Source organism: Centroberyx affinis, unplaced genomic scaffold (assembly GCF_046629955.1).
Source record: "Centroberyx affinis isolate AG114_WGS23_722 - 3 ecotype Tasmania unplaced genomic scaffold, CSIRO-AGI_Caff_v1 ptg002548l_1, whole genome shotgun sequence".
NCBI lineage: Eukaryota > Metazoa > Chordata > Actinopteri > Beryciformes > Berycidae > Centroberyx > Centroberyx affinis.
Window position 1 is genome coordinate 1 of NW_027280762.1, and position 26,715 is coordinate 26,715.

Genomic DNA, 26,715 nt, shown 5'->3' on the forward strand with positions numbered 1-26,715 from the left:
CTGCCATACCTATGATGGGCTTCTGCAAGACCAGGCCGATCACCTGCAAACAGATCCCCTCCAACTGCTGAGTGATGAGAGAGAGAGAGAGAGAGAGAGAGAGAGAGAGAGAGAGAGAGAGAGAGAGAGAGAGAGAGAGAGAGAGAGAGAGAGAGAGAGAGAGAGAGAGAGAGAGAGAGAGAGAGAGAGAGAGAGAGAGAGAGAGAGAGAGAGAGAGAGAGAGAGAGAGAGAGAGAGAGAGTGAAAGTAAATATCAAATATCAGAGCAGCAAATATCACATTACAATATTGTGACAGCATGTTCTGGTATTGAATTTACTGTGAATTCTGTGTGTGCATGTGTGTACGTGTGTGTGTGTGTGTGTGTGTGTGTGACCTCCTTGTGGTCCTCCATGACGGTAAGGATGGTGTCGATGGTGCTGAGGATGCCCCAGAGCCATGACCGTCTTATCCTCGTTCTCCTCGTACTCCTCACTCTGCAGCACCTTAGTGAAGATCTCAGCCTGGACAACACACACACACACACACACACACGCACACACACACACACACACACACAAACACACACACACACAGGTTACACACACTTCAAAACAGCATCCTTATCATACTGCACATATGCATTTATGTCTGTTGTTAGGACATTATGATTGTATTACAGAGTAATACACATACACACAGAAACAGACAGAGATATAAACACAGAGTATCTTAGGTTTCAGAAAGTTAAGACTTTTCAAAGATCTTTTCAATGCTACCTGGAAATGAATTTAAAGACCAATTTAAAAACCAAACAAAGAAACAAAGCTGGCAAGATCTTGCAGATTTCCACTGTAAATAAGTGAAAGTAAATGATCTACATTAAAAAGGGTGGTATCTTTGAAAAATAGATACATATTTTTCATGTTTGACATTCTTGGTTCTTGTTTAAAGTAAAAAAAAAAAAAAAGTGAGAAGTGTATGTTTTTTTTTTTGGTCTCCATCTTTGGCTCTAAGCGCTCATTGCTGTGTTGTTTCTGCACTGCACTTCCCAGAGATCACCTGTCAATCAAACAGTGTGGGCGGAGCTTGGATTTTCTGTTGATGCAGTTTGAGTTTCTCTTTTCTTTGTTCAGCTATGGTGGCTATCACTGCTCATGCTAACTACCCATTTCTTCTTCTATTGATTTAAACAGACTGACAGAGAGACAAACAGGTAGAGAGACAGACAGTTCCTACCAGGTTCTGTGTCATGTCCACAGCGATGGCGGCCACTTCCTGGTTGTACTCACAGATCATCTTCTGAATGACATTGGTCAGGTCGTCGTTCTCTGTCTCTTTAACCACGTGCAGCAGCTCCTGCATGACCGGCCGAATGTACGGCCTGATGTACAGCTTGGCTACACACACACACACACACACACACACACACACACACACAGAGGAGGAGAGAGGGAAATAGTTGATTCAAGTGTTGTAGAAGTGTCCTCACTTCTACAAGCAGCTATTTTAGGATTTAAGTTCTAGTTTTCTGATGCAAATTTGCAAAACACGATTGTCTGCTTCTCATTCACAGTGATAGATGACCTTTACCGACTGAATTACACGTCTCCAGTTGTTTTCTATGCTGTTTGGAATTGAATGGGAGTGAATGAACCATAGAGGTTTGGTAAAACTGACAAAAATATCTTTAATCATGGCGCATGCATGTAAAAACTGTCACAATTAACATTAAAGGGATTGAAAATGTAAAAAATGAGCAAAAACTCAAATAAAAAATTAAAACTGGCAATACAATGGCAATTCATGGAGGAGTATATCCACTTGAAATGCTGAAGTGCTAAAGTGTTCATGCACTACAAATTTACTTTGCATATTTTCATTTTTGCAACTGTTAACTTGAAAAATTTGTTTGCTTTTTGCATTGGCCTCCCTCTCTTTATTTTTGTAACTAACCCTAACCCTTTCGGGAACACGTTGCCCTTCTCCACACCCTTATTTCCCATATCTTTGTCATTAAAACTGGCAATAAAGATCGATGAATTATTATCAAAGCAGGTGTGTTAGTCCACACAGCAATCCTCCACAGACCTTGCTCCTGGTTGCTGACGAGCGTCTGCAGAGCGATGGCGGCCTCCACTTTGACCGGCATCTCCTTGTCGGCGATCAGGTCCTGTTTGACCAGCTCCACGGCGTTCCTCAGCACCAGCTCGTCATGGAAACGCAGCGGGCTGAAGCAGTGAAGCACCCAGCACGACTGGGGAAACACACAGCAAAGAACCACAGATCAGCAAAAAAAAAACCTGGGATCGTTTTCAGCAGCCGGCTCGGCATCCACATCGTTTTTTTATCTCTCTAAAAACGTCAAATCTCCACCGCCACCGCTGTCAGCTACTTCCCACCATGTGTGTGTGTTAAGGATGATGCGTGAGTCAGAGTAGATTACAGGACATCTGTGATGCTGAAGGGGGGTAAAACACTGACTCACATTGACTGAATGGACCACCCAGCAGGACTGCAGGGAGGAGAGCCACAGGAGCCGGTTAAACACAGAGGATGAACACTAACAAATCTGATACAAATAACATGCAAAGGGCCAGGAGCTCTTCTCTGAGGCCACTACATTGTATTCAACACATGTAAAGCATATCATTTAAAGGGCTTTTTAAGTGCAAAACCTCTTGTTTAAAAAGGCACAATAGAAGTAATAGAAGAAGTCTTTTCTAACATGCTCCTATGTTCCCATTTTGATTCAGCATCTCTAATGGGATCCGGTCTGTACAAGTGTCATCATTTAGTCAATCAAGGGCTTAATGTACCCGGCATCCTTTACAAAGTGCCATAATTTGTTTTCATTTTGTGCAGTCTATCATCTTGTGAGAGTCGGTGTCACTGATTTCAGATGGTGAATCTCTCATTTTGGAGTGAAACAGTTGCAGTGTGGCGCCCCCTGGTGAAACATCTTTTGCCACACTGCTGGCTTTGACATTGATATCCACTCAATGTTGAAAAATCAAGTCTGAAGAGTAATATATATGATAATTATCTGGCTGCCTAAGTGTGCATCATTTTCCCCCCTCAAACTATTTCTATGTCTTTCTCCAATGAGACACAGAAGCACAAAAATCTATTATTCCATTCGGTGTTTTAGTTCATTATTCTTGTGTCTCATTTCATTACCGTCACACACACATGCACACACACACACACACAGACAGAGAAATTAACAGTTTCATTTCAAAGTAAGACAGACGCCATTTGGAAAAAAAAGTGACATCAACTCTCGCAAAACGAATGATAGCATGAAATTAAAACGAATTACAGTACTTTGCAGGATAGGTAGATTCAGGTAGATCTAGTCATGGGCTGACAAAATCCTAACATTTTAGCAGACTTTAGAGATAGTGGATGGTAAATACAAAGTGACAAAGCTTAAAAATATATATGGACATCACTTTCCTTCAGGCAGAATATCAATAAACCAAACATCCACACACTTTACATGAGTAAGGGAGAGAGAGTAAATCAAGAAAGTCACAGTGGACAGTGAGGACATTTTGTCTTTTGACAAACTTGAAGCAAATAAATTTGTCTTTGAATTAAATAAATTAAAACAACAATTCACAAAAGAATAAAATCCAAAATACAATAATCAAGTCATCATTTCATCTACTCTATGTTTTCATATTTGGTTGCACCCTTACACTCTAATCCACTATGCACCATGTAAGAAAATTTGAGGTAAGTATGCATGTAAAAAAAATAAAAAAATAAAGTGGTGAGTTGTTTGGTGTCTACTTATTTATATACACTCACCGGCCACTTCATTAGGTACACCTGTTTAACTGCTCGTTAACACAAATATCTGATCAGCCAATCACGTGGCAGCAACTCAGTGTATTTAGGCATGTAGACATGGTCATGCAGCAGAGCTATTCCATTCACTACATCATGCTGCACCAAAAGCAATTTCCACTGCACAGCAGTTTCTCTTGTACCAGTGAGGACAGACAGCGTGTTTGGAACAAAGACGGTGTGTCGGACGGACAGGAGGGCTCACTCACCCTGGCTCGCAGGTAACCCAGAGGAGAGTTGAGTAAGGGGAAGACGTAGTTCTGCAGCATCAGCTCCATCTGCTCCCTGTACATCCGCTTCTGCAGACAGAACACACAGACAGACAAAACACAGTCCAACGACAGACAAAACACAGCCACAAGTCAAGGCTCTCTGGTAGTTTTCCACTGTCTGTGAATGAGGAATATGAAGCGTACTGGGCATAATGTTGGTTTTTCTTCTCTTATTTTTCATTTTCATGTACAAGTATATGAATACGTGAACGTTTAAACACACAAATCAGCATGTACTATTAAATCTGTACTATAAAATCCCCAAATCAGCCCCACTGCAGGCTTTCCAACCAGAGGGATGAAACAGAGAAAAAGGGGAAGACTAAGAAAATCTGTAAATGTTGGTTAAAGTCGTTCTCAGGTGAAATAGTCAGTATATAGTAATCTATATATAGGAGTCTATATGGTCTAAGAAGGGTCTCCAAGTCTTATCAAAGGTTTTTAGGGAATATCTGAGGGAAAATCTTTTTTTTTTTCTCAGGTTTTATACAGTGTAGAACCTCCTTCATCCATCTGCTGGGTGTACAAGGGTGTCTAATCAGTTGTTTTGCACTGAAATTTGTCTTTGTAATTATTGTGTCTGTTTTAGAGATTGTGTTTAAAGCACTGCAACCTCCAGATTCTTGGTATTTTGGTATACCAACAACCAGAATGGAAATATGTTTTTTTGTCTCGTCTTTGATGCTGTAATATGGTTTTCATCCTTGTGTTTTAGTATGGTTGAATAAACTAAAAACACACACTTTCCCTCTGAAATGTCACACTGTCACACACACACACACACACACACACACACACACACACAGGTATCTCTGGATGAGTGTACTTGCCTTCAGTAAGAGTTCAGCCAGAGCGCCGATGCAGTGCAGCGCCCCGTCCTTCCTGCGGGGGTCAGCAGACGGGTCCATCAGGATCTGGTGGCAGAACTCCATCATCTGAGGAAGAACCTGACAGCACAAAGGTCAAAGGTCAAAGTTCACACTACAGGCACCCTCGTATTTCTCAAGCACACTACATTACTCTCGTTTTATCTTGGAACTGAAGCTAACTCTACTGCTGTGAGTCGGTCTGGATAAGAGTGACGGCAGAAATGGGAACGTGAAGAATGGCACTGAAATCAAAATGTCTCCTCACCTCCTTCCTCTTGCGAGCGGCTTTACACAGCAGGCTCTGGGCAGCGGTGGCTGGGAGGGCGTGGTCATCATACAGGTCTGCAGCACACAGGCTCACAGTGAATGGGATGAATTATGAATAGAAACTTGGCATGAATTGAACTTGACACGGTGTATTTCAGACCCACCACTAGATGTCGCACTATATGTACAAATCCAAGAATCTATGCATTGAGAAGATACAGTATATGGTATGGAGTACTCAGAGTGTGTGTGTGTGTGTGTGTGTGTGTGTGTGTGTGTGTGTGTGTGTGTGTGTGTGTGTGTGTGTGTGTGTACTCACTGAACTTCATGCGGATGTACTCATAGGGGTCTTCCTGCCAGAGTTTCTCGTCCTCATCTTTGTAACACATGAGAGGGAAGATCACCTCCTGGCAAATGGTCTGGAAGAGATGAAGGAACTCGTCACTACAGAAAGGTTCAGAAAAACACCTTGAGCAAATAACTTTAATCAATAAAAAGGAGAAGAATGTATTGCTGGTGTTGGAGGAAACTCTGCATCTCCATAAAGTCAACTTTTCAGGAACTGAAAACTGGGCTGATGAAATCATGATATCACAGGTTTGGTCAGGCAAGTTCCACAATCCATAAAGAAAACATTCAAGTGAGAAAATGAAAATGACAAGAGTTAGGAAGTTTTCACTCATAAACAGCAATATACACTTAAAGATGCAATGCGTAACCTTTTTAAACATCAATATATCACTGTCAAATTGATTGTGATAGCTTGAAATAATGATGGTAAACAAATGAGCCCATGGTTTTAGACATTGATTACGAGCCTCTATCTCACACCATATTTAACATAAACCCTGTTCTTTGCTTCTTCACTCAAAGATTTTTCACTTTACTGAAGAACATAAACATGCTGGAAGTGATTTTTCTATTGGCCTTTAACTCGTTCCTCCGTCTGCCACTGGGAGAAACTCAAGAAAAAGCTTTAGCTCCGTTTGCTCTGGAAGAACAGCGCCCTCTTTCTGTTTTGTGCCGTAAAGCAATCCAGCAGATTTCCATCCAAATTCGACTTGGTGGCACACATAATGTAAAATGCAGAGTAGAGGCCGCTAGAGGCTGCCAATCTTCTTGGCGATGGTCTTGTTTGTTTACACTAATTATACTAATGTCTCATAAATGAATGTGGTAACGATTTATTGATGTAAAAAAATGCTTCTTGTTGCATCCTTAAAACACACATACAGCGCTCTTGTGTAGCTCAATGTGTAAAGTTTGGCACCAACACGGCCAGAGTTAGGGATTCAATTCCCACTGGGGCCACGCATGCAGAAATGTGTGCACTCAATGGCATTTTAGATCATATTGTCCACTAAATTGTATAGATATCAACTCTGGTTAACCTTAATTGCACCCGTTTTAAATTATGTATCTGTGAGGATGGACTGCTCTGTGTGAATCTGTGTGATTCTCTTTTTGAATTGTCCTTTTGATTATTTATTTAGTTGTTTATTTATTCATTCATTTCCTCTTTCGTGTTATTTGTGACTCTTCTACTTGTAATCTCGGCACCACTGGAAAAGAGGGTCTCAATCCTCAGTGTGTCTTCCGAGAACTAAATAAAGGTTGATTGATTGATTGATTGACTGAGATTAGACCCCCCCCCCCCAACACACACTCAGTATAAAACTGTGGCATGTATCTTGCTGTTCCATGACCTACCTGCATGTGCGGTTTCATCTGTTTCCAGGTGAGGGAGTGGGACAGGCCCTGGTTGAGGTAGTTGAGGGACTGCTGCAGGACGTGAGGAGTGACGTACTGCTTCTGTCGGTGCTGGTCCACCACCTTCAGCAAGACCTGGACACACAACACACAACACACCGCACAGAGAGAGCAGCCCGCAAAACAACAGTGTTAGCCAAATAAACATCAAACTACATTTCACATAAACTCAAGTTAATTTTATTGCCATTTCTTCCCAATGATTATTAGCAATTGTCCTTGGTACCACAAGAACATTTAAAACATCAAAGGTATCAAAAGGTATCAAAGAACACACATAAATCAATGACTCATACACACACACCCCTCCTCTAGCCAGCTAGTTTCATTTAAAAGAATATAAATCAATAATATAAATACAGCTGAAACGTCTTAAAGTGCATTAGAGTAGCTTAAAGTGCATCAAATACCATGAATCACACACTGATTAACAGTTCAGTGACAGAAAAGCCCCGGGATATGTGCTGTTCTTGAACCGCTCAGTCAAGTTAGTTAGATTACATAGTCTTCACATTCAGAAGTATGGAGTGACAGCCACACACACACACACACACCCACACACACACACACACTCACACACACACACACACACACCTGCTGTATGCCCACTGCGTATGTCTTCAGGAAGAAGTCTGCGAATTCAAAGTACTCCTTCGTCACATTGCCTGGGCTTCCGTACCTGTGATCCAGATCAGAACAATGTGAACGACTGGTATAATCCCTCTGCCTGCAAATCTGGTTTCTACTGATGTGAAGTGACTGATGTGATGTGACTCACCGCTCAAACAGCCTGGTGATGATGTGCAGCGCCCACTTCTTACACTTCCACCACACCAGCTCCGGACGGTCGTCCTCGTCCACCTCCAGCGTCTCCTAACAAACACACACTCTCACGATGACGTGCACAGTATACACACTCGCAAAGTACAACGGACACTTTTCACAAACATTTCCATAAAATTCTCTTTCATCTGTCCCCCCCCCACCCCCATATTTTATTCTCAGTTTCTGGAGATATAGCAATACAGAAAAAGAACAGGAAACAGCCAGACATCAATCAGTTTCAGTAAAATATTGCAGCCTGTTTGGTACATGAACAGTAACAGAGTGACTACAGGTTTCTGCAAGTTAAATTTAAGACTTTTTAAGACTTTTTCAGTGCCATTTCAAATAAGATTAAAGACCAGAAAAGAAGAAAGGTCCAAGGCACTCGTCTGGCAAAAAGTTTAAAAGCCTTTATTCAGATGGCTATTTCATGGTGAAATTCTTAAAAACATAGACAAAGCTTGAAGACCAATTTAAGATCAATTTCACCCCAAAAATATAACAGTAAAGTATATACATCTGCGTATTGCACTGAGGAAAGCTACATTTTTAAGACTTCTGACACAAAGTTCAAGACTCAAACACAATATTTAACTGTATTTAAGACTTTTTACCTTTTAAGAATTTAGATAATTAAATTTAAAACATTTTAAGACTTTTTAAGGACTTGCAGAGCAAATCCCATCCCATCTCTCATGTGTCTCCCGTACTTTCTATTCAATAAAATCTCAATAAAAATGCTGAAAAATTCAACTCATGTTCCTCATAGTATGTAAGAAATAAAATGGCTATTTCATTTATTTTCAGGGTTTCCATCCGAGTCCTAATGTAAACTTCATGACTTTTCCATGACTTTCCATAACTATGTCAGAACGCTTCCATGGCCTTAAAATGTGACACCTTCCTGGTTTGTTAATGTTTTTTTAAAAGGGGGAAGAATCTGGTTTCCACTACAGCTGGTCTCACTGTGGAGAAAAACAGCTGAACACCAACAGCTGATTCAATTAATGTGTAAAGCAAGACAGGGCCTGCTCCAGGAAAAACAAGATAACGGCTAATCTGTCCGATTCAATCTCAAGCTGTTTAATACCTCTGTGTGTGTGTGTGTGTGTGTGTGTGTCTCTGTCTGTGTCTGTGTGTGTGTGTGTGTGTGTGTGTGTCTTACAGGAGGGACGTCTCGGTCCATCACGGCTCGGAGGATTTCCATCCACTGAGTCATCACTGTGTTGTTGATCAGCTGGAGGGGCAGCGAGTACTGCAGGAGAACGGGATCATCATCATCATCATCATCATCATACACACACACACATCAAGAGCAACTATTTTGGTCTAGTGTAGCTTAGTTTTCGTTTTTCTTTAGTTTAGTGTAGTTTTACTTTTGTTTAGTTTTGGTTTTAGCTCAGCTTTAGGTCGGTTCTGCTTTTATTTTGTTTTTGTTTATTTTTAGTTCAGCTTTAGTTTTAGTTTGCTTAGTTTTAGTTTAGTTCAACTTTTGTTTATATTTAGTTTAGCTTCAATCTGAGTTTTAGTTTTGTTTACTTGAATTTAGGTAAGCTTTGTTTTTGTGTTGTTTAGTTCTAACTTTAGGTTTCGGTTTAAGTTTATTTTAAGGGTTATTGTTTTGTTCAATGTTATTGTTTTTGTTTGTGTTTAGTTTAGGTTTAGTTAATTTTACTTTCTTTAAATTGCATATGAAGATACTTTCAATAAAATTATAACTAAACAAGATCTAAGAAAAGAAAACATGCAGGAGGAACCTAAGAATCCCGTGGGCCTTTTTGAATTCATGCATCAATACATCTCTCCTAAGTTTAACTCATTTTTTGGAAGGAAAAAAAAACAACTAAATACGTTGACATGGAACAAGCACTCGAGAGTAATATTACATTTCATACGCATTGTGCTTTTTCTCTGTTCTACTGAATTGTTTGAGTCTAAACATTTCCACCGGTCCAAGCGACACACACACACACACACACACCTGTACGAGAGCATGGAAGATCTTGAGGATCTGTTTCTGGATGAGGACAGAGAAGATGGTGGCGTCGGCCAGCAGCTGGGTGAGGAGCTGCTGGATGCGAGGCAGGAAGATCTGCATGGCTGCCAGCAGCGGCTCCCGCTCATCTGCCTTCTTATACCTGACACACACACACACACACACACACACACACACACACACACACACACACACACACACACACCATAAACAGATCTCACTGTTAAAGGTTAATGGTGCTACATGTAGCATTCTTAAACATCAGCATTCTACAACATAGCCTCTATCTCACACCAGCAGTAATGTTAGTGCTAGTGTTTCTCAAAATTAAGACCATATTTCCCATAAACCCTGTTGTCTATGGAAGCCCGTTGAGGACATGTATTCATACATTTCATCTTACGCCGTTTTCCCATGATGAGTTAATTTTCTTTGTTTTCTTGAGATATCAAGTTATTTATGTCATTATCTCAAGAAAACAGAGAGAGAGATATTATGTGATGTTTCTGATGTTTATGTGATGTTTCCCCAAGATAACAAAACGATTCCCCCCCCCCCCGAGATAATGATTTTATTTATATTGCTCCTTCAGATTTCCAATTCCGGTGCATCACTGTTGACATGATTTTGTCATTAACTTGGGAAAACAAAATGTATTACCTCAAGATAATTTTTTGATATATGGGATGTTGTACCTGATATTATGTTTATGCTTATATATAAGATATACATGTATGTTTGATATTTTTGAAGTATGTACTACTGTTTTTTGCTCTATGTATCTGTTTTCTATACTTTATTGAATTGTTAATTATTTTTGGATGTTTATCACCCTGAGCGGTTTGGATGGTTAACCACACCTGCCATCATAGAGCTTGTCAGCCTATGGGTGTGTATGATGTATAAATGGGTGTGGTTTCCATTTTTCAAACATTTTGACCTGACAAAGATCCAAGTAGGATCGAAATGTTGTCACTATTAAATTTCTGTGGCATGGAGCAAGTGTGCAGGCGTTACTCCTTTTTTCATTACCTCAACATAATGACATAAATAACTGAAAATCTCAAGAAAACAAAGAAACTTAACTTGTTATCATGGCAAAACAGCGTAAATAAACTGAATGAATACATGTCCTCAATAGGCTTCCGTAGGCTTCTCCTGTCTCAAAGAGGATGTTGCTACTTGCCCCCCCCCTCCCCTTCCTGGATGATTTTGGTGTCTATGTTCACATTGCTGACCAACGGGCCGATCTCCCAAAAACCCGCTGTTCTCCTTTAAAACACACAACCCTGGTGTACGGGGGGACGGGTGCCCAGCAGGGACACTCAGAGCGGTGAGGTGGAAAAGAGGAGCGTTAATCGGAGACTCACTCGTAAGTCTTGACCAGCTGGTAGAGAGCCAGCAGACTGCCGTACCAGCTGCCGCTGTTCTGGGACTGCAGGTACATGCCGATCTTGTCCACTATGGCGGTCCAGCGGCCGGGGAAGTCGTGTTTGATGATGGCTCGCAGACACATGGTCAGCTGGGCCCTGCAGAGGGGCGGGGCAAATTCACACAGTCAGTAACCCAGTCAGACATTTGTCAAGCAAGATGTAGAAACAATGTTATTTCATTCATTCTGCATCAAGAACCAAAAAAAGGGAAATCTGCACTCTCATTTCATTTTTCATTTTCATTTCATTTATTATTTTACTTGACAGGGACAGTGCACATTAAAAAAAATATGCCAGAATTAGTTTTCATTCATAGTCCCTGGGCAGGTAGTATAAAGAACAAGGATTGGACATTAGACATTAGACATTAGATTGACATACATTGGTTAATAGAAGGAGGGAGTTACATAAACTGTATAACAGTAGACAAGCAATAGATAAAATAAGATCAGTTCAACTAAAATAGTTAGTGTAAATTCATCAATATCATCAGTAGTTAGTAAGAGCATTATCAGTAGTTCGTGGAAGTATCAGTGTCAATAAATATATATACACACACAAGTCAAGTAAATAGAGATCTGAACATTAACACAAAATCAATATACAGTTAATAAAATCAGTCCGACTAAAATTAGTGACTGCATAGTTGATTACTGATGAGCCATGATTTCAAGTGATTGGAAAATGATCTGTAGCTGGTGCACTTTCTTATGTTTTCTGGTAATTTATTCCAGTCATGAGATGCTCTCAAAAAGATATGTTGATTTATTTATTTTACATGTTTCAAATAAAAAATATTACAGCTCATTTTTATTTGAAACATGTAAAATAAATCAGTCAAGATATCTTTTTGAGAGTGCGGATTTCCCTTTTTTTGGTTCTTGAATGAAGCCTATTTGAAATCTATATCTAAATCTAAATCGACGCACCAGAGAAGCCATATGTTATGTCCATTTTCTTACACAGCATATAGACTTTCTCAGTCATTCCTTTTAATTTTCCATTTAATGCAATGATCGTGTGAAACAGGTTGTCAAATACATCCTGGTATATTCCTGTAAAGTGACCCATTCATAAAATTCCCTAAAATTTCCTGACTTCCCCTGAGAACTGATCAAATTTTCTCTGACTTTCCCAGTCTGGAATCTGCAGATCTGCAATTACATATTACATTACATTTTAGATATTTGACTGATGCTCTTTTCCATTGTGACTTAAAATGAGAGCACTGTGGCTGACAGACTGCAGCTGAGGGTGAAGTCCTGAATGAATGGGTGGTGTGTGTGTGTCTGTGTGTGTGTGTGTGTGTGTGTGTGTGGTCAGTGTGCTCTCTGGTACCGTATGGACTCCGGACACTGGATGATGCCCTCCACAATGTGGTCTCTGATCTGCTGCCGGTCGTTCTCGTGGATGTTGAAGGGAAACACCACCTCACCCAGAGACGGCTCCCTGTCCTGCCAGTACTGGCTCACCATGTTCTTCAGGTAGATGGCCGCTGGAAACCGACAAACACACATTTCACATTTCATATTTATCCCAGCATCTTTGCACTCTGCACCATTGCACTATTGTCCTGTACATAGTAGTTAAATGTTTAGGTTTACCTCTGTTCATCTTGTTGTCCTTGTTTTTAGCTGTATATTTATTCTGTGTTAGTACATTGAGAGCAATGAAAAACCGGAGTCAAATTCCTTGTATGTGTACATACTTGGCCAATAAAGCTGATTCTGATTCTGATTTCAACAGGATTTTGAGATCCGAATTTAAAGATCAGATTTTATGAGATGACACTGCTGTCTGTCCACACTTGGCCTGAAAAATGGCTCTTATGTGTCTCCTGTTGCTGTATATATTTAAATCTGTGACTGCATTACTTTTTCCACTTCTCCATCTCTTCACATCACTTGTATGTGCGTTGTAGCTGAATTACACCCAGACATTATTATTATTATTTAGATTTCCAAGCACAATGTGAGCCAGATCACTTCAACATGTAGCAATGTGAGCAAAATCTGTTTTTTGTGCACCCTGACCAGTCCCTTAATGCGCCTGGCATTGAGAATAAAAATCTGGCTTAAAAACTGAATAATTTAAATTTTTTGGGGCATAAAAATGGTTAAAGATGTTGAATATTGGCACAAAATATCGGGAATCGGCAGCTTCAATACAAACATATCGGTATCAGCCTTCAAAAACCCTTTTTATGTCTAACCAGTCAAGCCAGATGGGGCACTAACAATAAAAAGCACAATATTTTCATTTGAAACAATAATCCAATCCAATCATCTGTCAGCATTGAGACTCAAAACGAACAACAGGAATATTGGTTTATGGGAAATTTACTAATATGAGTGATTTAGCTCAGTCTGGCCTTGTTTGGTCCTGCAGTGGAATCCAGTTTTTTTCCTATTGCATCAAATACCGGAGTGTTTCTCTCTTACCTGCCTGGCGAACAGGGAACTCCACCTGCTCCGACACAATGATCTGCAGCAGGGTGGGGGCGAAGTTGATGATCTTGTAGGACTGAAACACAACAGAACAGACTTAGTGATACTGCCAACATTAAAAAATAGTAATTAATCTGTGATATTTTCAATCAGAGAAACTGTTTTCTCTGTAAAGGTTTTCTCTGACTGGAGTAATAACAAAGTCCAGAAGAGAGATGAGAAAGAGGGGAATGCATTGTTGAAAGGTTAATTCCCACACATTGTCCCTTTTAAAAAAAACCACAGTTATTCCTGATCCTATTTCTGGAATATGTATTAAATCTATACCAATCACACAAGAGAAGATGCAGATAAAGAGAAGCAGATGAGTTGATGATGTAAAGTTATATGATGATAGGGTCTTATGAGGGGGGAAATACATACATTAATGCTTTTCTGAATGATGATTACACAGACTGGAGATAGTTCATCCATCTTTTTACTGACTACTGCACATCATAAAACATTCAATTTAACCCCGGCAGAATGAGGAACATCTTAATTTCACTGTTACTTCCCTCGGTTGAGGTTAACACAACGAGGGTGTGTACAGGGAAGACTGTTGTTATAGGTTTCACTCCTCCCACTGTTATCAACCCATCAACCCAGCAATACTACAGACAGTCAGAAATATCCGTATTTAAAGTCAAAAAACGACAAAAATCTTTTCAGATGACGTTACTTTGGATAAAACCTTATCAAATGGGGGTCTGTGGTCGGATGTGGATCTATTTGGGGGTCCTTGACGTGAAAAAGTTGGGGACCCCCCGCTCTGTACACTTGCTGCCTGATGGCTGTCAACCCCAAATCCTATTGTTCTTCGGTGCAACAGCCTGACTGTGGGGAATATTTTGTCAAACTGCCGATGACAGGCCCGGTAGAAAACCCCAAACCAGGGCCGAAGAGTCGCTAGGCCGAAGCCGAGATCGATCCCCCCAAACACGGCCTGTCCCGATGCATACACACGGGCATCATTTTGGGCCAAAATGGGTACATGATGCCCTGAAGAGAACAAAAAAAACAACAAACTACTTTTGCTCACCCACCTGATTGAGTTCATTCTCCGCCGCTATCCGCAGGTTGGGATCGATCGTCCCTTTCAGAGCCTGGATTATCCGATTGGGATCCATATGTGTTCAATTACTCGGTTACTTCTGTGTTTCTCACAATCACATACATGTACTGCCCTAAATTCAGCCAAGCGTTATGGATCTGCATATACTGTGGCTCGACCAGCGTCAAACTTCCCAGAATGAAAAATACAACTTCCGGTTTGGGATTTCAAAATAAAACCCCCCGTTAACGAATTTGCTCTGCCGCGTTGTTTTAAAATAACGGCGATGCTTTTGTTTTGGAGGCAAAATCGTCTCGCTTCCCGTCTTACTCTGGCCGGCTTGACGCAGATCGGTGGCCCTGCCCCGTTTTACCGGCAACCAGCGGTCGGTGGACGTAAAGCAAAGTAAACAGACGATTTACGGTTCCTCTTCTTCGTCTCTATCACGGTATGGTTCGTATTTTGCTGCCACCATCAGAGCTGGAGCGGTCATTGCTAAAAGAATGAGGAGTGATGGTCACCCGGACCAAAAAACATCTTGCTTTACAATATCATTAGCCCACTTTGAGTCTGTATTATGCAGCTTAATTTTATGCTGTTTGGTGTCCCATCTATTACATTCTATTAATTCAACCTGACATTATTGATCACTATTCATACAAAATATCATTAGAGGGCGGTTGGTTTAAGTTTTGTCCCATTAGAGATACTATCACAAAAAATGTATTGTAGCCTCCATCACAGAGTGGGCTGCACAAATAATGATACTGTGATTATTTTTGCTGAATATTGTAATTACAAAATGCATTGAAATGGAGTATACAGATTTTTCAATATTTTAGATTTAACCAAAAACTTGAGATTCTCTCTTTCTTTCTTTATTAGGATCACCATTAGCACCAGCATAAGCATTGGCTATTCTTCCTGGGGTCCACCACACATACAGTCACACACACTTGTACACACTATAACCACATAAACACAACAAACAAAACAGCTAATCTCATTGAATTAACAATCAGTTACATACGGAAGAGAAACAATATTGTCATCCTTTAAACAGACATTAAGCCGAACACAAAAATTATAAATCAATCACAATTCCTCAAGAATTAATAGCAAACTTGTAAATCCTTGTCTGAATGACCTTCTTAAATTATATATTTATCCATCCTGCACTTTCACACATGTAATTCTAAGAAAATGGGGTATTAAAATACATACATTTCTCATTCTCTGCCAACTGAGAGAATAACCTTTCATATAATATCTTTCATGATGCTGTTGCTTAACATTTGTTCTGTCTGAATGCAATGAAAGTTTCTCATGTTTTTTTTTAATTAATATAATGTACAATTTCTTTATGGGCCAGAAATTGGGCTCAGCACCAGAATAATAGTGTTTATGAGTTCATTTTGAGCACCTACCACTCTGATAAACTGCAGCCTCTTGCGATTTTGAAATTTAATGTAGTCCATATTACAATTTTATTTTTCCCCATTAATTGTGCAGCTCCATCACTGCGGATGAATATTTGTCAAAAACACGCCTAGATAATGTGCATTTTTTCCCCCAAATACATCCTGCTGCAGAGGACACTGTTGAAGACCAGAGATAAGTTATTAAATGTCTAATTCAAACCTAAAGGCATCCGTCTGTATGTGTAAAGAGCTGTTCAGAGCAAAAGAAAAACACAAAGCACCAACATTTCACTGCTCATCTCTTTATTTTAGGCACATCAAGGGACCACTTCCATCTCTTCCACAGTAGTCTGTTAGTGCAACATTTTGGCCTTAAGTGTTCGACACCATACCCATCACCAAGAACACAATCCTTCTCTCCTCAACTTCACATTTCCACACACAGCTAGGCGAGGCTGAATGCATTTTTTAAAGGAGTCCAGCATCAAGCAACGTGCCGATTGTAAAGTCAGTTACGATTCATCCTATAAATAAGCCATTCATTCAGTTCATTAGCCATTCAAGAAATCTGGTCAGTCATCAAAAGCCATTCAGAAAACAAAGGCACAAATTCATAACATTGCATTAGAGGTCTCACTGGGATCAGTGACCCGTGGGCTTAACAGGTGATATGCTACAGTACCATTTACAGCAAGATGGACACATGATGGAGGCCCAGTTGTAGTTTCACAGTCACAAGGAGTCACCTGTTCATGAACCACACATTCATGGGGAAATAAGTACACTGGTGTAGAGGTCAAGTATTCACAATCCCCATATCAAATGTAGGGAACTTGAAAAACAATCCCTACTATATGGCCAGTAACACATCATTATGTTATGGAATGGGATTGATGGTGAAAAGGGAACCGGCATGCAGCCTGACCACATGATACTGAAATGTCACAGTTAATCACCATTTAGTGCAAAGCAAGAGTCCACACGTCGGCAGAAGTGGGCCGCCTGGCTGACAGCGGTTCAGTCCTGGTAGAGTAGAAAGCCAGAGAAGGTGCTGTACTTCCAGGTGCTGCCGTAGATGGCGCCGCGGTGCAGCCGGAGCCACACCTGGTCTCCCTGGAAGAGCGGCAGGATGGCGTGGTTGCTGGCCGTCTCGTGGTCCGGGGCCCCGTCGTTGGCGTACGCCGACACCATCACCTCCTCGTTGCGCATCAGGTTGATGTAGAGCGGCACGTTGACGGCGAGCTTCAGGATGTGGAAGAGGAAGACGTAGGTGCCGTTGACGGGGCAGGTGAAGCGGCCGATGTGGGTGTCGTACATTTCCCCCAGGTTGCTGTGCAGCTGGTCGAACACGATGGGCTGGTCCAGGTTGCCCGGGGCGAAGTTGGCAGTGCGAGAGGCGGTGAAGGCCACTCGCAGGGGCTGGGAGAGCGGGTAGAGCTGCATGGGCAGCAGGGTGGTGTGGTGGTGGCCGTGGGGGGTGAGCGGGACCTCCAGGGTGGAGACCGAGAGAGAGTCCCCGTGACCCGAGTCCACGATGGTGAAGGCGCCCTCCCGGTCCGGGCTGCTCACCTGGGACGAGTCGCTCCAGCCTGCTGAGGAGTCGAGAAAATAAAAAGCTGTTGGGCAAAGAAATTAGGTGCTGAAGCAGTAATTTACACAAGGAATTCACATATCTATGTCTATGTAGGGCTGAACAATTAATCAAAATCTTATCAAAATCGCAATATGGCCTACTGCAATTTTCAAATCGCAGGAGGCGCAATATTTGTTAAAGGCGAAATGTGTCAAAATAGCATTTTAAATTGAATATTGTTGTGCTGCAGAGATGTCCTGGCCTACACATCATATTCTAAAGACTTAAGAAAACATCTTAGTTTGGTACAGATCCCCGCAAAAATGATCATTCCCTCTAATATCGCAATTGCAATATCAGTCAAAATAATCGCAACTAGATATTTTTTCATAATCGTTCAGCCCTACTTCTATGGTGCATTACAGGTGTCAGATCTGTAGCGTCAGCAGTACTGGCATCTACATTTAAACCCACAATGATATTTAGGGTGACATGCAGTAAGATCTTCCACGGACTGGTCTAATATTTTGTTAGCAGCTATTATATAGTGTCAATATAAATCTGAACAATTGCATGCTACTAGCTCAAATTACTGGTTTACTTTGCACTAGACACATCAAGGAGATTGGAGGTGACACCTGATGCTTTGAATTGGGCAATTGAAGTTTAAAGTAATTTGAGCTTTCAGACCACCAAACACACCTGAATTTTACTCCCCGAATACATAAACGTGCAAAAGATACAAAAGCTTCAAAATTGATTAATTGATGGAATCTGCTCCCGATGCCATGTTTTGGTTTCAGAGGCTTCCCTTTATGCTTTTTTATACCCTTTATTATGCTCTTGAGCAAGGCATTTAAGCAGGGTATTGCTACAAAAGCTCTTCCCAGGTTAAACCAGTGATTGGGACTTTACAGGTAGAGCTGGTGTTCTTACCACTGGAGTTATGCCTCCCTCCTCCACCGCCTCCACGTCTGTAGCTGTGCAGGTATCCAGAGTCCTGGGAGAAAACACCACAGAGGGAATGTAAAAACACATGCAGAGAGGCCAGACAGACAACAAGACCCCATTTGATTTTTGATAGTATATTCACTGGTATATTGATTTCTTAGTATAATGATTTCCTAGTATGTTAATGTTAGCTTGTTTGTAGCATGCTAGCTGACATATTGTTTGCTAGCAGTATGGTTGCTCTGGCTGTAAAGAAATGATATTGGCTGGGGTCCAAAACTAATTTCAAGACTATACATATGAAATATATGAATATCCATCTCATGATTAAGACAGGAATATATCAGTAGAGTTGGTAACCGAGTGAGTAGTGATGCACTTTTCAGTTCTTGGTATAGTTCCAGGCCATTAGTGTCACCTGACCCATTAGCTTATTCCGGTTTATGTAAATACAGTTTAGAAACAGTAAAGTTGGGAACTAGGGATCAGCCTAAGGGTAGGTACAACTTTAGCTGTATTTGGTGTAGAGTGGGTTGTTCTGGGATGCAAAAAATCTGTGTATTGGTAAATGCTAAATTGAATTGTCAACTTCCCATGTCCCAGTAGCAGTTAAGATGTTAGCTTGGTATCAGTTTGCTTACCCTAGCAGCATACAGGAGTGGGCCAGAGTCCCTGAGATGAGTCTGGGGGAAGAAGGGTCCACCTGGGGAGCAGAGACCAGTGTTAAGCCTCAAATCCACCTCCACAAGAGATTAATTTCAGCCCGACTTACAAGTGCCATGCTGCTCTAAGCTTTAGCCGGGATGTGACAGGAATGCCCTACAACATCTGATCCTGCTCATGGACATGAACAGATATCTAGCAAAGGAGAGGGGGAGATTAAATATAGGAGGAGTGGTGAAAAATGAAGAAGAAAAGGAAAGCTGAGGATAGATACCTCGATGCCAACCAGAAGAGCGAAAGGAGTGTGCCAGTCCCTTGCCGCCACGTGCCATACCTCTCACAGATCCTCTGTAGTACGGTTGGCCGGATCGACCCGCGCTTCCACCTGATTGGCCAGGGGACAGGAAGATCTGTCCACCATTACCCACTGTATAATCAGACTGGTAGACTGTTAAGAGACGACGCAGCAAAAACGTATCTCAGACAATTGACAGTCGATGCTACAACTCATGACGGACTACGTTTTAGGAGCGTGGCTAAAGATCAGCATACCTGTCTGTGCTTCGTCTTCCGGGGGAGCAAACTCGGGTGGTGTTTGGGTACTGGCAGTGCTGTACCTGGTCTCAGAGAAGACTGTGGCGTCTGGTTTGTAGTTCAAGTCCCCATTTTGAGGCAAGGGGGCGTTCACCTTGAAGACCTACAGCGGAAAGAAAAACAGATGCAGCTCACAGACAAGCGTCTAAGATGGTGATCTCCAAACATGTGCCATCGAGAGCCAACTCTACTCCAACCAAACAGCTAAATTCACTAATTACCACAACTTCAACCAGAGAAGAGGAACTAATCACTGAAATAAACTGCTGTAGTGTTCCTCGATGGCACAGGATTGAAAACCAGAGGTCTAAACTTTAGAAGGGAGAATGACAAGAGTAGTTGTGACGTGACTTACTGAGTGAATGTTTTGAAACTGAGCGGAGGTAAGAGTTCGTCTGGTGGGGGGTGTAGAGAAAACCTGTCCCTGAGGAGGGGTGGAGGTGCAAGGTGCCACCCCATTACAGGGGGACTGCTTCCCTGACTCAGTTACTGGGGTCTGGGGGGGGACACAGAGACATTACATTGAGATGTTGTAGTTTACAGCATCATCAGAACAAAGTCCAATGGGACTGAAGGACCAGAGACGAGCAAACAAGGTACATTCAGGAAAAAATTAAGTTGGCTTGCAAGCTGCTACATGCTTTTGGGGAAATCATGACCTGAAGTTTGTCATTCAGTATCTCATCTTTTTTGATTGAACCTACTTCATGAAAGCCTTTACATTTGCTGTTCTAAACACCCGAAAAATGCTCTGGCACACAAGATGTGATGCGTTTTATGTTTCCAGCAGCAAAACAGCAGTTTGTTGAGGATAAATGGAAGAAGAACTGGGTAGTTGGCATGAGCAGCAATGGCCACCATGGCTGAACAGACAAAGAAAAGAGCGCCACCTACAGAAACAAGTGACATCAGGGAAGTGCAGTGTAAAAACAACACAGCAATGACCACTTAGCACCAAAGATGTCACCGAAAAAAAAAAGCGGATCTCACAAATTACCACTTTAAATTACCTACAGTGCTTTAAAGTACCATAATTTGTTTTTAATTCTATGCCATCAATCAATAAGACAGTAGATCCCCAAACAGTAGATCTAATTTTGCAACACAACTATAAAAAAATAAATAAATAGTGAAAATTTCTGAAAAAACAGCACATCCACAACAGTACAAGTCATCTGACTCCAGACATGGCTGAGGCAGGGACGCAGCTGGTTTACCCGAGGACGGCTCTTCTCCTCCAGGCCGACAGAAATGGCCGACTCCCTGCGGTAGAGCGGAGGAGAGGGGAACGCCTCGCTTTCAGGCAACTGCAGCGGCTCCTGCAGAGACAAAACAACCTTCAAGTACCATCACTTAAGAGAGACCCACATGGGCTTAGAAAGGGGAATAATAAATATGTTGCATCTCACAGAAAGTGTGCTGGTTATTACATGAGGTAGATCCTCTGTGGTGAGTTCCAGGTCACAGGTCTCCAGACACTGATCCCCATTGGTCAGACTGGGTTTGCGCTCCATAAGCCTGGTGGGCAGTGGGGTGGACTGGACAGGGGATGAGGATGAAGTGATGAGAAGTCATTTCCATTCAAAGTCACAACTGCAGACTTATCACAGACAAAAATGACAGAGCTTACATGCATTGCTTTGGGAAGGACATCAACCGGGCTTCTCAAGTCTCTCTGAGCTGTTGAGTGGGAGAATACACAAACCATTAAGAAATTTCACCTTTTGAAAAGAAACTGAAAGTTACTGTACTGATTGCTGGCATGAATGCAAAGCACATTACGGATGAGTCATCTTAAGACCTTTACAAAATAGTTGTGTTCAAGGCCTGAATCATCGGTGGTTTTGAAATATTGACTGATATCAGATAGCAATTTCCCCCCCTCCCAAAACGATTATACTGCATTTTGGAATGAAGCCCTTCAAATTTTCCATAGAGAGTAGATCCAATAAGACACACAAATCAAGTTGGAGTCATATTCACATGTTTTAATTTACCAAGTGGAGAGGGAGATCCAGATGCCCGTCTACCCAGTCTGGAGCAGCCGTTCGTGGGGGAGCATTCACCATCCAGAAGAGAGTCCTGAATGAGACAGAGTGATTTTTAAACCTTAACATTGGCAAATCAGATAAGTGGAAATACTCAAACCACAGTTTTAATCTAGCTGTGTGAGGCAAGTGAAAATATTTGTATCTGGGATGCAAATAGCCAAGCTCCACCTGCATGAAACTGAAGGAGCCGTGGATCTTTGTCATCAGGTCCTCGAGGTGCTGCTTCCTCAGGATAGGGTCTTTGGGCAAGGCAGATGGGGAGTTGAAAACCTCTACAGGGGCATCCATGTGAATTGCCTGTCAGAAATCGTTAAGAGCAAATTTTCCAGACAGCTAAAAATCTACAGACACGTCTACAGGAAAAGGATAAACGAGCAGTTCTCTACTCACTGATTTGGCATTCTGCTCTCCTTTGGCTTTCCTCTCTTTTCTCTGAGGAGACAGAATAGCAGCCTTGTAATTATTTGAACTGTGGAGATAATTTCTCTACGATTATGTTCTGTACAACTGTAGGCCTTGTAAAGCAGAACATCTAAACCAATTAATTACAGTGTGAGGCACATCCAGCACCCCAATGACTCATTTTTTTACCTACTGGCCCAGAGGAGAGCATGTTTACTGTTGATCTGTGTGACTAGTTTGCTTTCATTATGTTTTTACTGTAATCCTTGTACGCAAACCAAACTTCCCTAATGGTACAAAGTTTAAACAGAATTGAAGTGAGAAACAGAAAGGAAAATTCGGGGGTTTTGACAGCAGCTAACCTGTTTGGCATCGGCAGATTGTTTCTTGTTGGGGACTTTGGGGATGAAGGTGGCCGCTCCTCTCCATGGCTTGTGGACTGCAGGCTGAGGGGAGGCGGGTCCATCTGTGAACTCCATATCCCAGCAGTCCGGAGGTTCCTGCTCCTTCCCGGCCTGGAAATCCTCCTTCCAGTTCTGAGTGGGAGGAGTCTCCGTGTCAGCCAGGTACAGTCTGTTGAAAAACTGCCATATCACCAACACAGCATCAGTGGATCCTGGCGTACATGCTCACAACGCCACGCAAATACATCTTAATAAAACTTATGCTTGTTCTTACCTCCTTTTTAGGAGCTTCATTTGTTCCTGACTTTGAGAAGGCTGATGGGAGCAAAAATGGAAAGAAATATTAATCTGCAGTTCACAATAATTAGGCAAGGCATTTGGAAGTTTTAATAGTAAATGAAAGTTTTAATAGTAGCAGGGGGTTTTACTGCCTAGTCCCCCTTCTTGGGTGACTAACCTGCGTTTCATGCGACTACCTATAAGAATATCGGCATCAACATCCATCTTCACATTGTAAAAAAGCTTCAGAATTGGCTCAAAAAAGCTTCAGAATTGGCTCAAAAAATCTTATTGTTTCCTACAGTCTTCATCCCACTCCTATACCAACCTGACTGGCACCATTACCACCAGCAGTAAGTTCTGAGAAAATAAAATGTTAATTCTTACTACTGTGGTTGGTTGAGTTCAGCAACGCCTCTGGAGTCTTGTTTGGCGGAGGTGGAAGACAGTTGAAATACTCACAATCCAACAGCCTGGTGAGCTCCTCTTTCATGAGCTTAACTGCAAAGATCAAAGTGAATTAACTGCAAAAGGATCGTCCGGTTTGCCGACACGTCGCACCAGTTGACAGAGCCGAGACGTCTACGCACGGTTTTCATACTCACATGTAGATCCTGCCACTGGCTTGTCTTTTCCCTCCAGCAGGTCCAAGTAGACCAGAGCCGACCGCTCCATCTGCTCCTCTAAACTGGAACACAGTGGGGAGGAAGAAGGGAGGTCACCAAGTCTCAAACATATTTATATATTTTTTAAAAAGGGAGATTAAGTAATCTATGATCTATTGGCAACCAGTGGGAATTGTATAACATTGGCTTGTTTCTTGCATAGCCACACTCCTAGAGCAGATATCGAACAGAAAGGTCCAGTGAAGAAGCAATAAATCACCATGCAAAACACTGTAATAATAATAATGCTGCTTTGTCATTTGCCTTGACAATGAGGCTTTTTACCCTTCGTGGTTGAAATGTCTTGTGACTTCACAGCACCATCCTCAATCACTGACCAACTGAAAATGCAAGTAGGTGGGAGCTGAATTGGGAATGTATTGAAATGCTAAGGTTTGGGGAGTTTCTGTTTCATAACAATAGGGGCCAAATGAGTTTTGAAAGCCAGAAATCTCAGCACCTGGTGAAGTAATCGTTGAGTCATTGTATTGATTAACAATCCTGTCAACCCTCCGCAGATATATTATGGTGATTTTATGCTATGAGGCAGTAAAACCCTACTTATTTCCCCTTTGAATGGACCAACGCTGGCAGCTCGTCTACAGCCTATTACTGCCACAACGACAGAGAGACAGATGCAGAGAAAGACAGGCAGAAAGACAGGCAGTGCGACAAAGAGACATGGAAACCTCAGTCTGTTGTCCCTCTTGACTCCCAGCAGCGCGGCGAGCTGGAGGAGGCTGTGCAGCTGCTGGGCGGAGACGTGTGGCGCCCGGTTGTGTCCGGCCAGCAGGTCCTTCCTGACGTGCTCCTGCTGCAGGCTGTGGAGGAGCTGCTGCACCTGGAGCACCGTGCTCAGACGCCTCCGCTCCGCCTCCACCTTCACCACCTGCTCCCTCTTTGCCGCCTTCTTCTGCGCCCTCAGCAGCTGCGGAGGTAAGACAGTTGACGGATCGCTTCAAAACAATTTTCAAAACACAAACGTCGCCTTGTTGCCTATTGGCAGATGTACCTTGCAGAAGATAACTTGAGATATTTTCTGAATTGTTGGAGTCCACATGCAAATTCGGCATAGATATGATTTTTCCACGCAGCAGTTTCAATCAAACTTCAACTTTTAAAAATTGATCACACTGCTTGCTTGCCCATGCCTACAGTGTATTTTGGTGGAATATGATAAAGGATCAGTCAAAAAAGACGACAGTTTGTTAAAATACGTGCTGCTTGGTGGGTCATCTGTATGCCGAATTTACCAGAAATTCAGAAAAAAACACCGTAAGTCATATTCTGCCAGGTATGCGTGCCAATAATAAGCAAGGAAACATTAAACTGTCGAGCATTCCCAATGGAGTTTCAAGTGACATTCACTCCCACACTTTACAAAGAAAGAAATGCCCAGTCTAACCAGATACTAAACCTAAGCTTGTAGACAATCTCCCATTGCTTTACAGAGCTACATTTGAAGTGTTAATTAAGACTGACTTGAGACTTGCCAATGGATTTCTGCTACACTGAGCATCTCAAAATATGATATAGAGCTGAAGCACCAATGGATACATTTTTGCACACTGGATTCAAAATCAAAATACTTTATTGCATATGTTTGACCAATCAGGTCAGGCATGACATGATGCCATACAGTATCAGGAGCTTGAATCTAGTGTGTGTGGCTAAAATGTTATAGCACTGTGCAATCTCTAAACTGAGCTAGCTGGGCAACAAACAGAATCCCTCCTGCTGCAAAGCGAGGGTGCATGGTAATGAGGAGCAGGACGTCAATACAATAAGGAATTTAAATGATCTTCTTTGGCCTTCGTTAGAGGATGTGGAATGACTTTGAAGCAAGTCGAAACCCATGCAGCAGATCCTCCCCCAATATCCTGCCACCATTACAGCACGGCCTTTCTGACTCTACCCAGGGAAAATGAATGGGAGTCAACAGATTCTTACATTCTGAGTCAAACCGTCCAGGGTTTTGTGCAGCTCCCGTGCAAACCCCAGGTTATGGAGCACCTCCTCGTACTTATCCACAGCCTCCTATGGGGAACGCACAGACAAAATTTAAAGTGAGACACGCAAAAAGAACCATAACATTTATATTCGTGGCTAAAACAGACAACTCTTACCATCTGATCCTTGTTCAGCATCTCGCCCTGTTTCAACCTCTGCTTGTAGTCTTCTAGTTTCAGCTGTGGAAACACAAGACGCATGACCTAAAGTTCATCCATCCATCTTTTCAAACCCGTCACTCAGTCTACCTCGTGACCAGCCTTACCTTCTTCTTCTCCAGGTTGCGGATCTTGTGTTTGAGGCAGATGAGGCCGTCCTCTATGTAGGTCTCGTAGCCCTGGTAGGCGGTGGAGACCTCCAGGGTGAGCTGGAGAGCACTCAGCCCGCCGGGGGAACCCATCTTCGGGCTGCCAGTCACTGGGTTGTCCAGTCTCTCGGTCCCCTCCTCGGAGAGCTCAGGCGGGGGGGAGACGTCCAGGGTGGGGGAGGGAGACAGCTGCACCATGGCGAGATCCTCACTGGAAGGGACACATTCAGATGATCAATTTGGGTCAAAATGCATTAAAAAAAAAAAAAAGAAAAAAAGTGAAGCCATGTTATTCCTGTGCCTGCAACAGAGAGAGATGCTGCTGAAGCCGAGCCAAGTGCTTCAATAGAGCTGGACTCACCCTGCTTGGGCAGTCGCCAACCCCGTGACACTGCATTTATACCAGCCACTGAACTGTGTGCTTTCTCTGGATGAATCATGAAACCGAAAGACGCAGAAAGCACCAGTTCATGACATGAGCAACAACAAAAAGATGCAAGACGAGACGGTTTTTTTTTCTGGATAGTCTCCCAAAAAGGAAGATTATCCCTGTGTGCATTTTAAGCATCTTGTCCGTGAATCACAGTTT

General features: G+C 42.2%; 2 protein-coding genes across 2 annotated transcripts; both read right to left on the bottom strand.

Annotated features, from left to right (window-relative positions):
• Nucleotides 1-376: 376 nt before the first annotated feature.
• On the bottom strand, nucleotides 377-14,939 carry LOC139656823 (importin-8-like; the record flags this gene model as incomplete). The annotated part of the gene is made up of 17 exons (XM_071534448.1): nucleotides 14,799-14,939; nucleotides 13,708-13,789; nucleotides 12,605-12,761; nucleotides 11,204-11,362; nucleotides 9,819-9,975; nucleotides 9,003-9,092; nucleotides 7,791-7,885; nucleotides 7,607-7,691; nucleotides 6,953-7,087; nucleotides 5,562-5,661; nucleotides 5,241-5,317; nucleotides 4,937-5,053; nucleotides 4,044-4,133; nucleotides 2,468-2,494; nucleotides 2,071-2,236; nucleotides 1,219-1,379; nucleotides 377-503 (listed from the first exon to the last, which is right to left on the bottom strand). Coding segments are annotated over exons 1-17 (1,909 nt in total), but the record flags the coding sequence as incomplete, so codon positions are not given.
• A 2,305-nt stretch (nucleotides 14,940-17,244) lies between these two features.
• Nucleotides 17,245-26,324, bottom strand: caprin2 (caprin family member 2). Its single transcript, XM_071534451.1, is given in 20 exon segments — nucleotides 17,245-17,816; nucleotides 18,737-18,800; nucleotides 19,393-19,454; nucleotides 19,689-19,862; nucleotides 19,967-20,111; nucleotides 20,364-20,504; nucleotides 21,226-21,327; nucleotides 21,439-21,546; nucleotides 21,639-21,688; nucleotides 22,006-22,090; nucleotides 22,228-22,356; nucleotides 22,450-22,491; nucleotides 22,824-23,045; nucleotides 23,140-23,180; nucleotides 23,493-23,645; nucleotides 23,750-23,832; nucleotides 24,499-24,737; nucleotides 25,760-25,846; nucleotides 25,936-25,998; nucleotides 26,085-26,324. Coding segments are annotated over 20 exon segments (2,802 nt in total).
• Nucleotides 26,325-26,715: the final 391 nt, after the last annotated feature.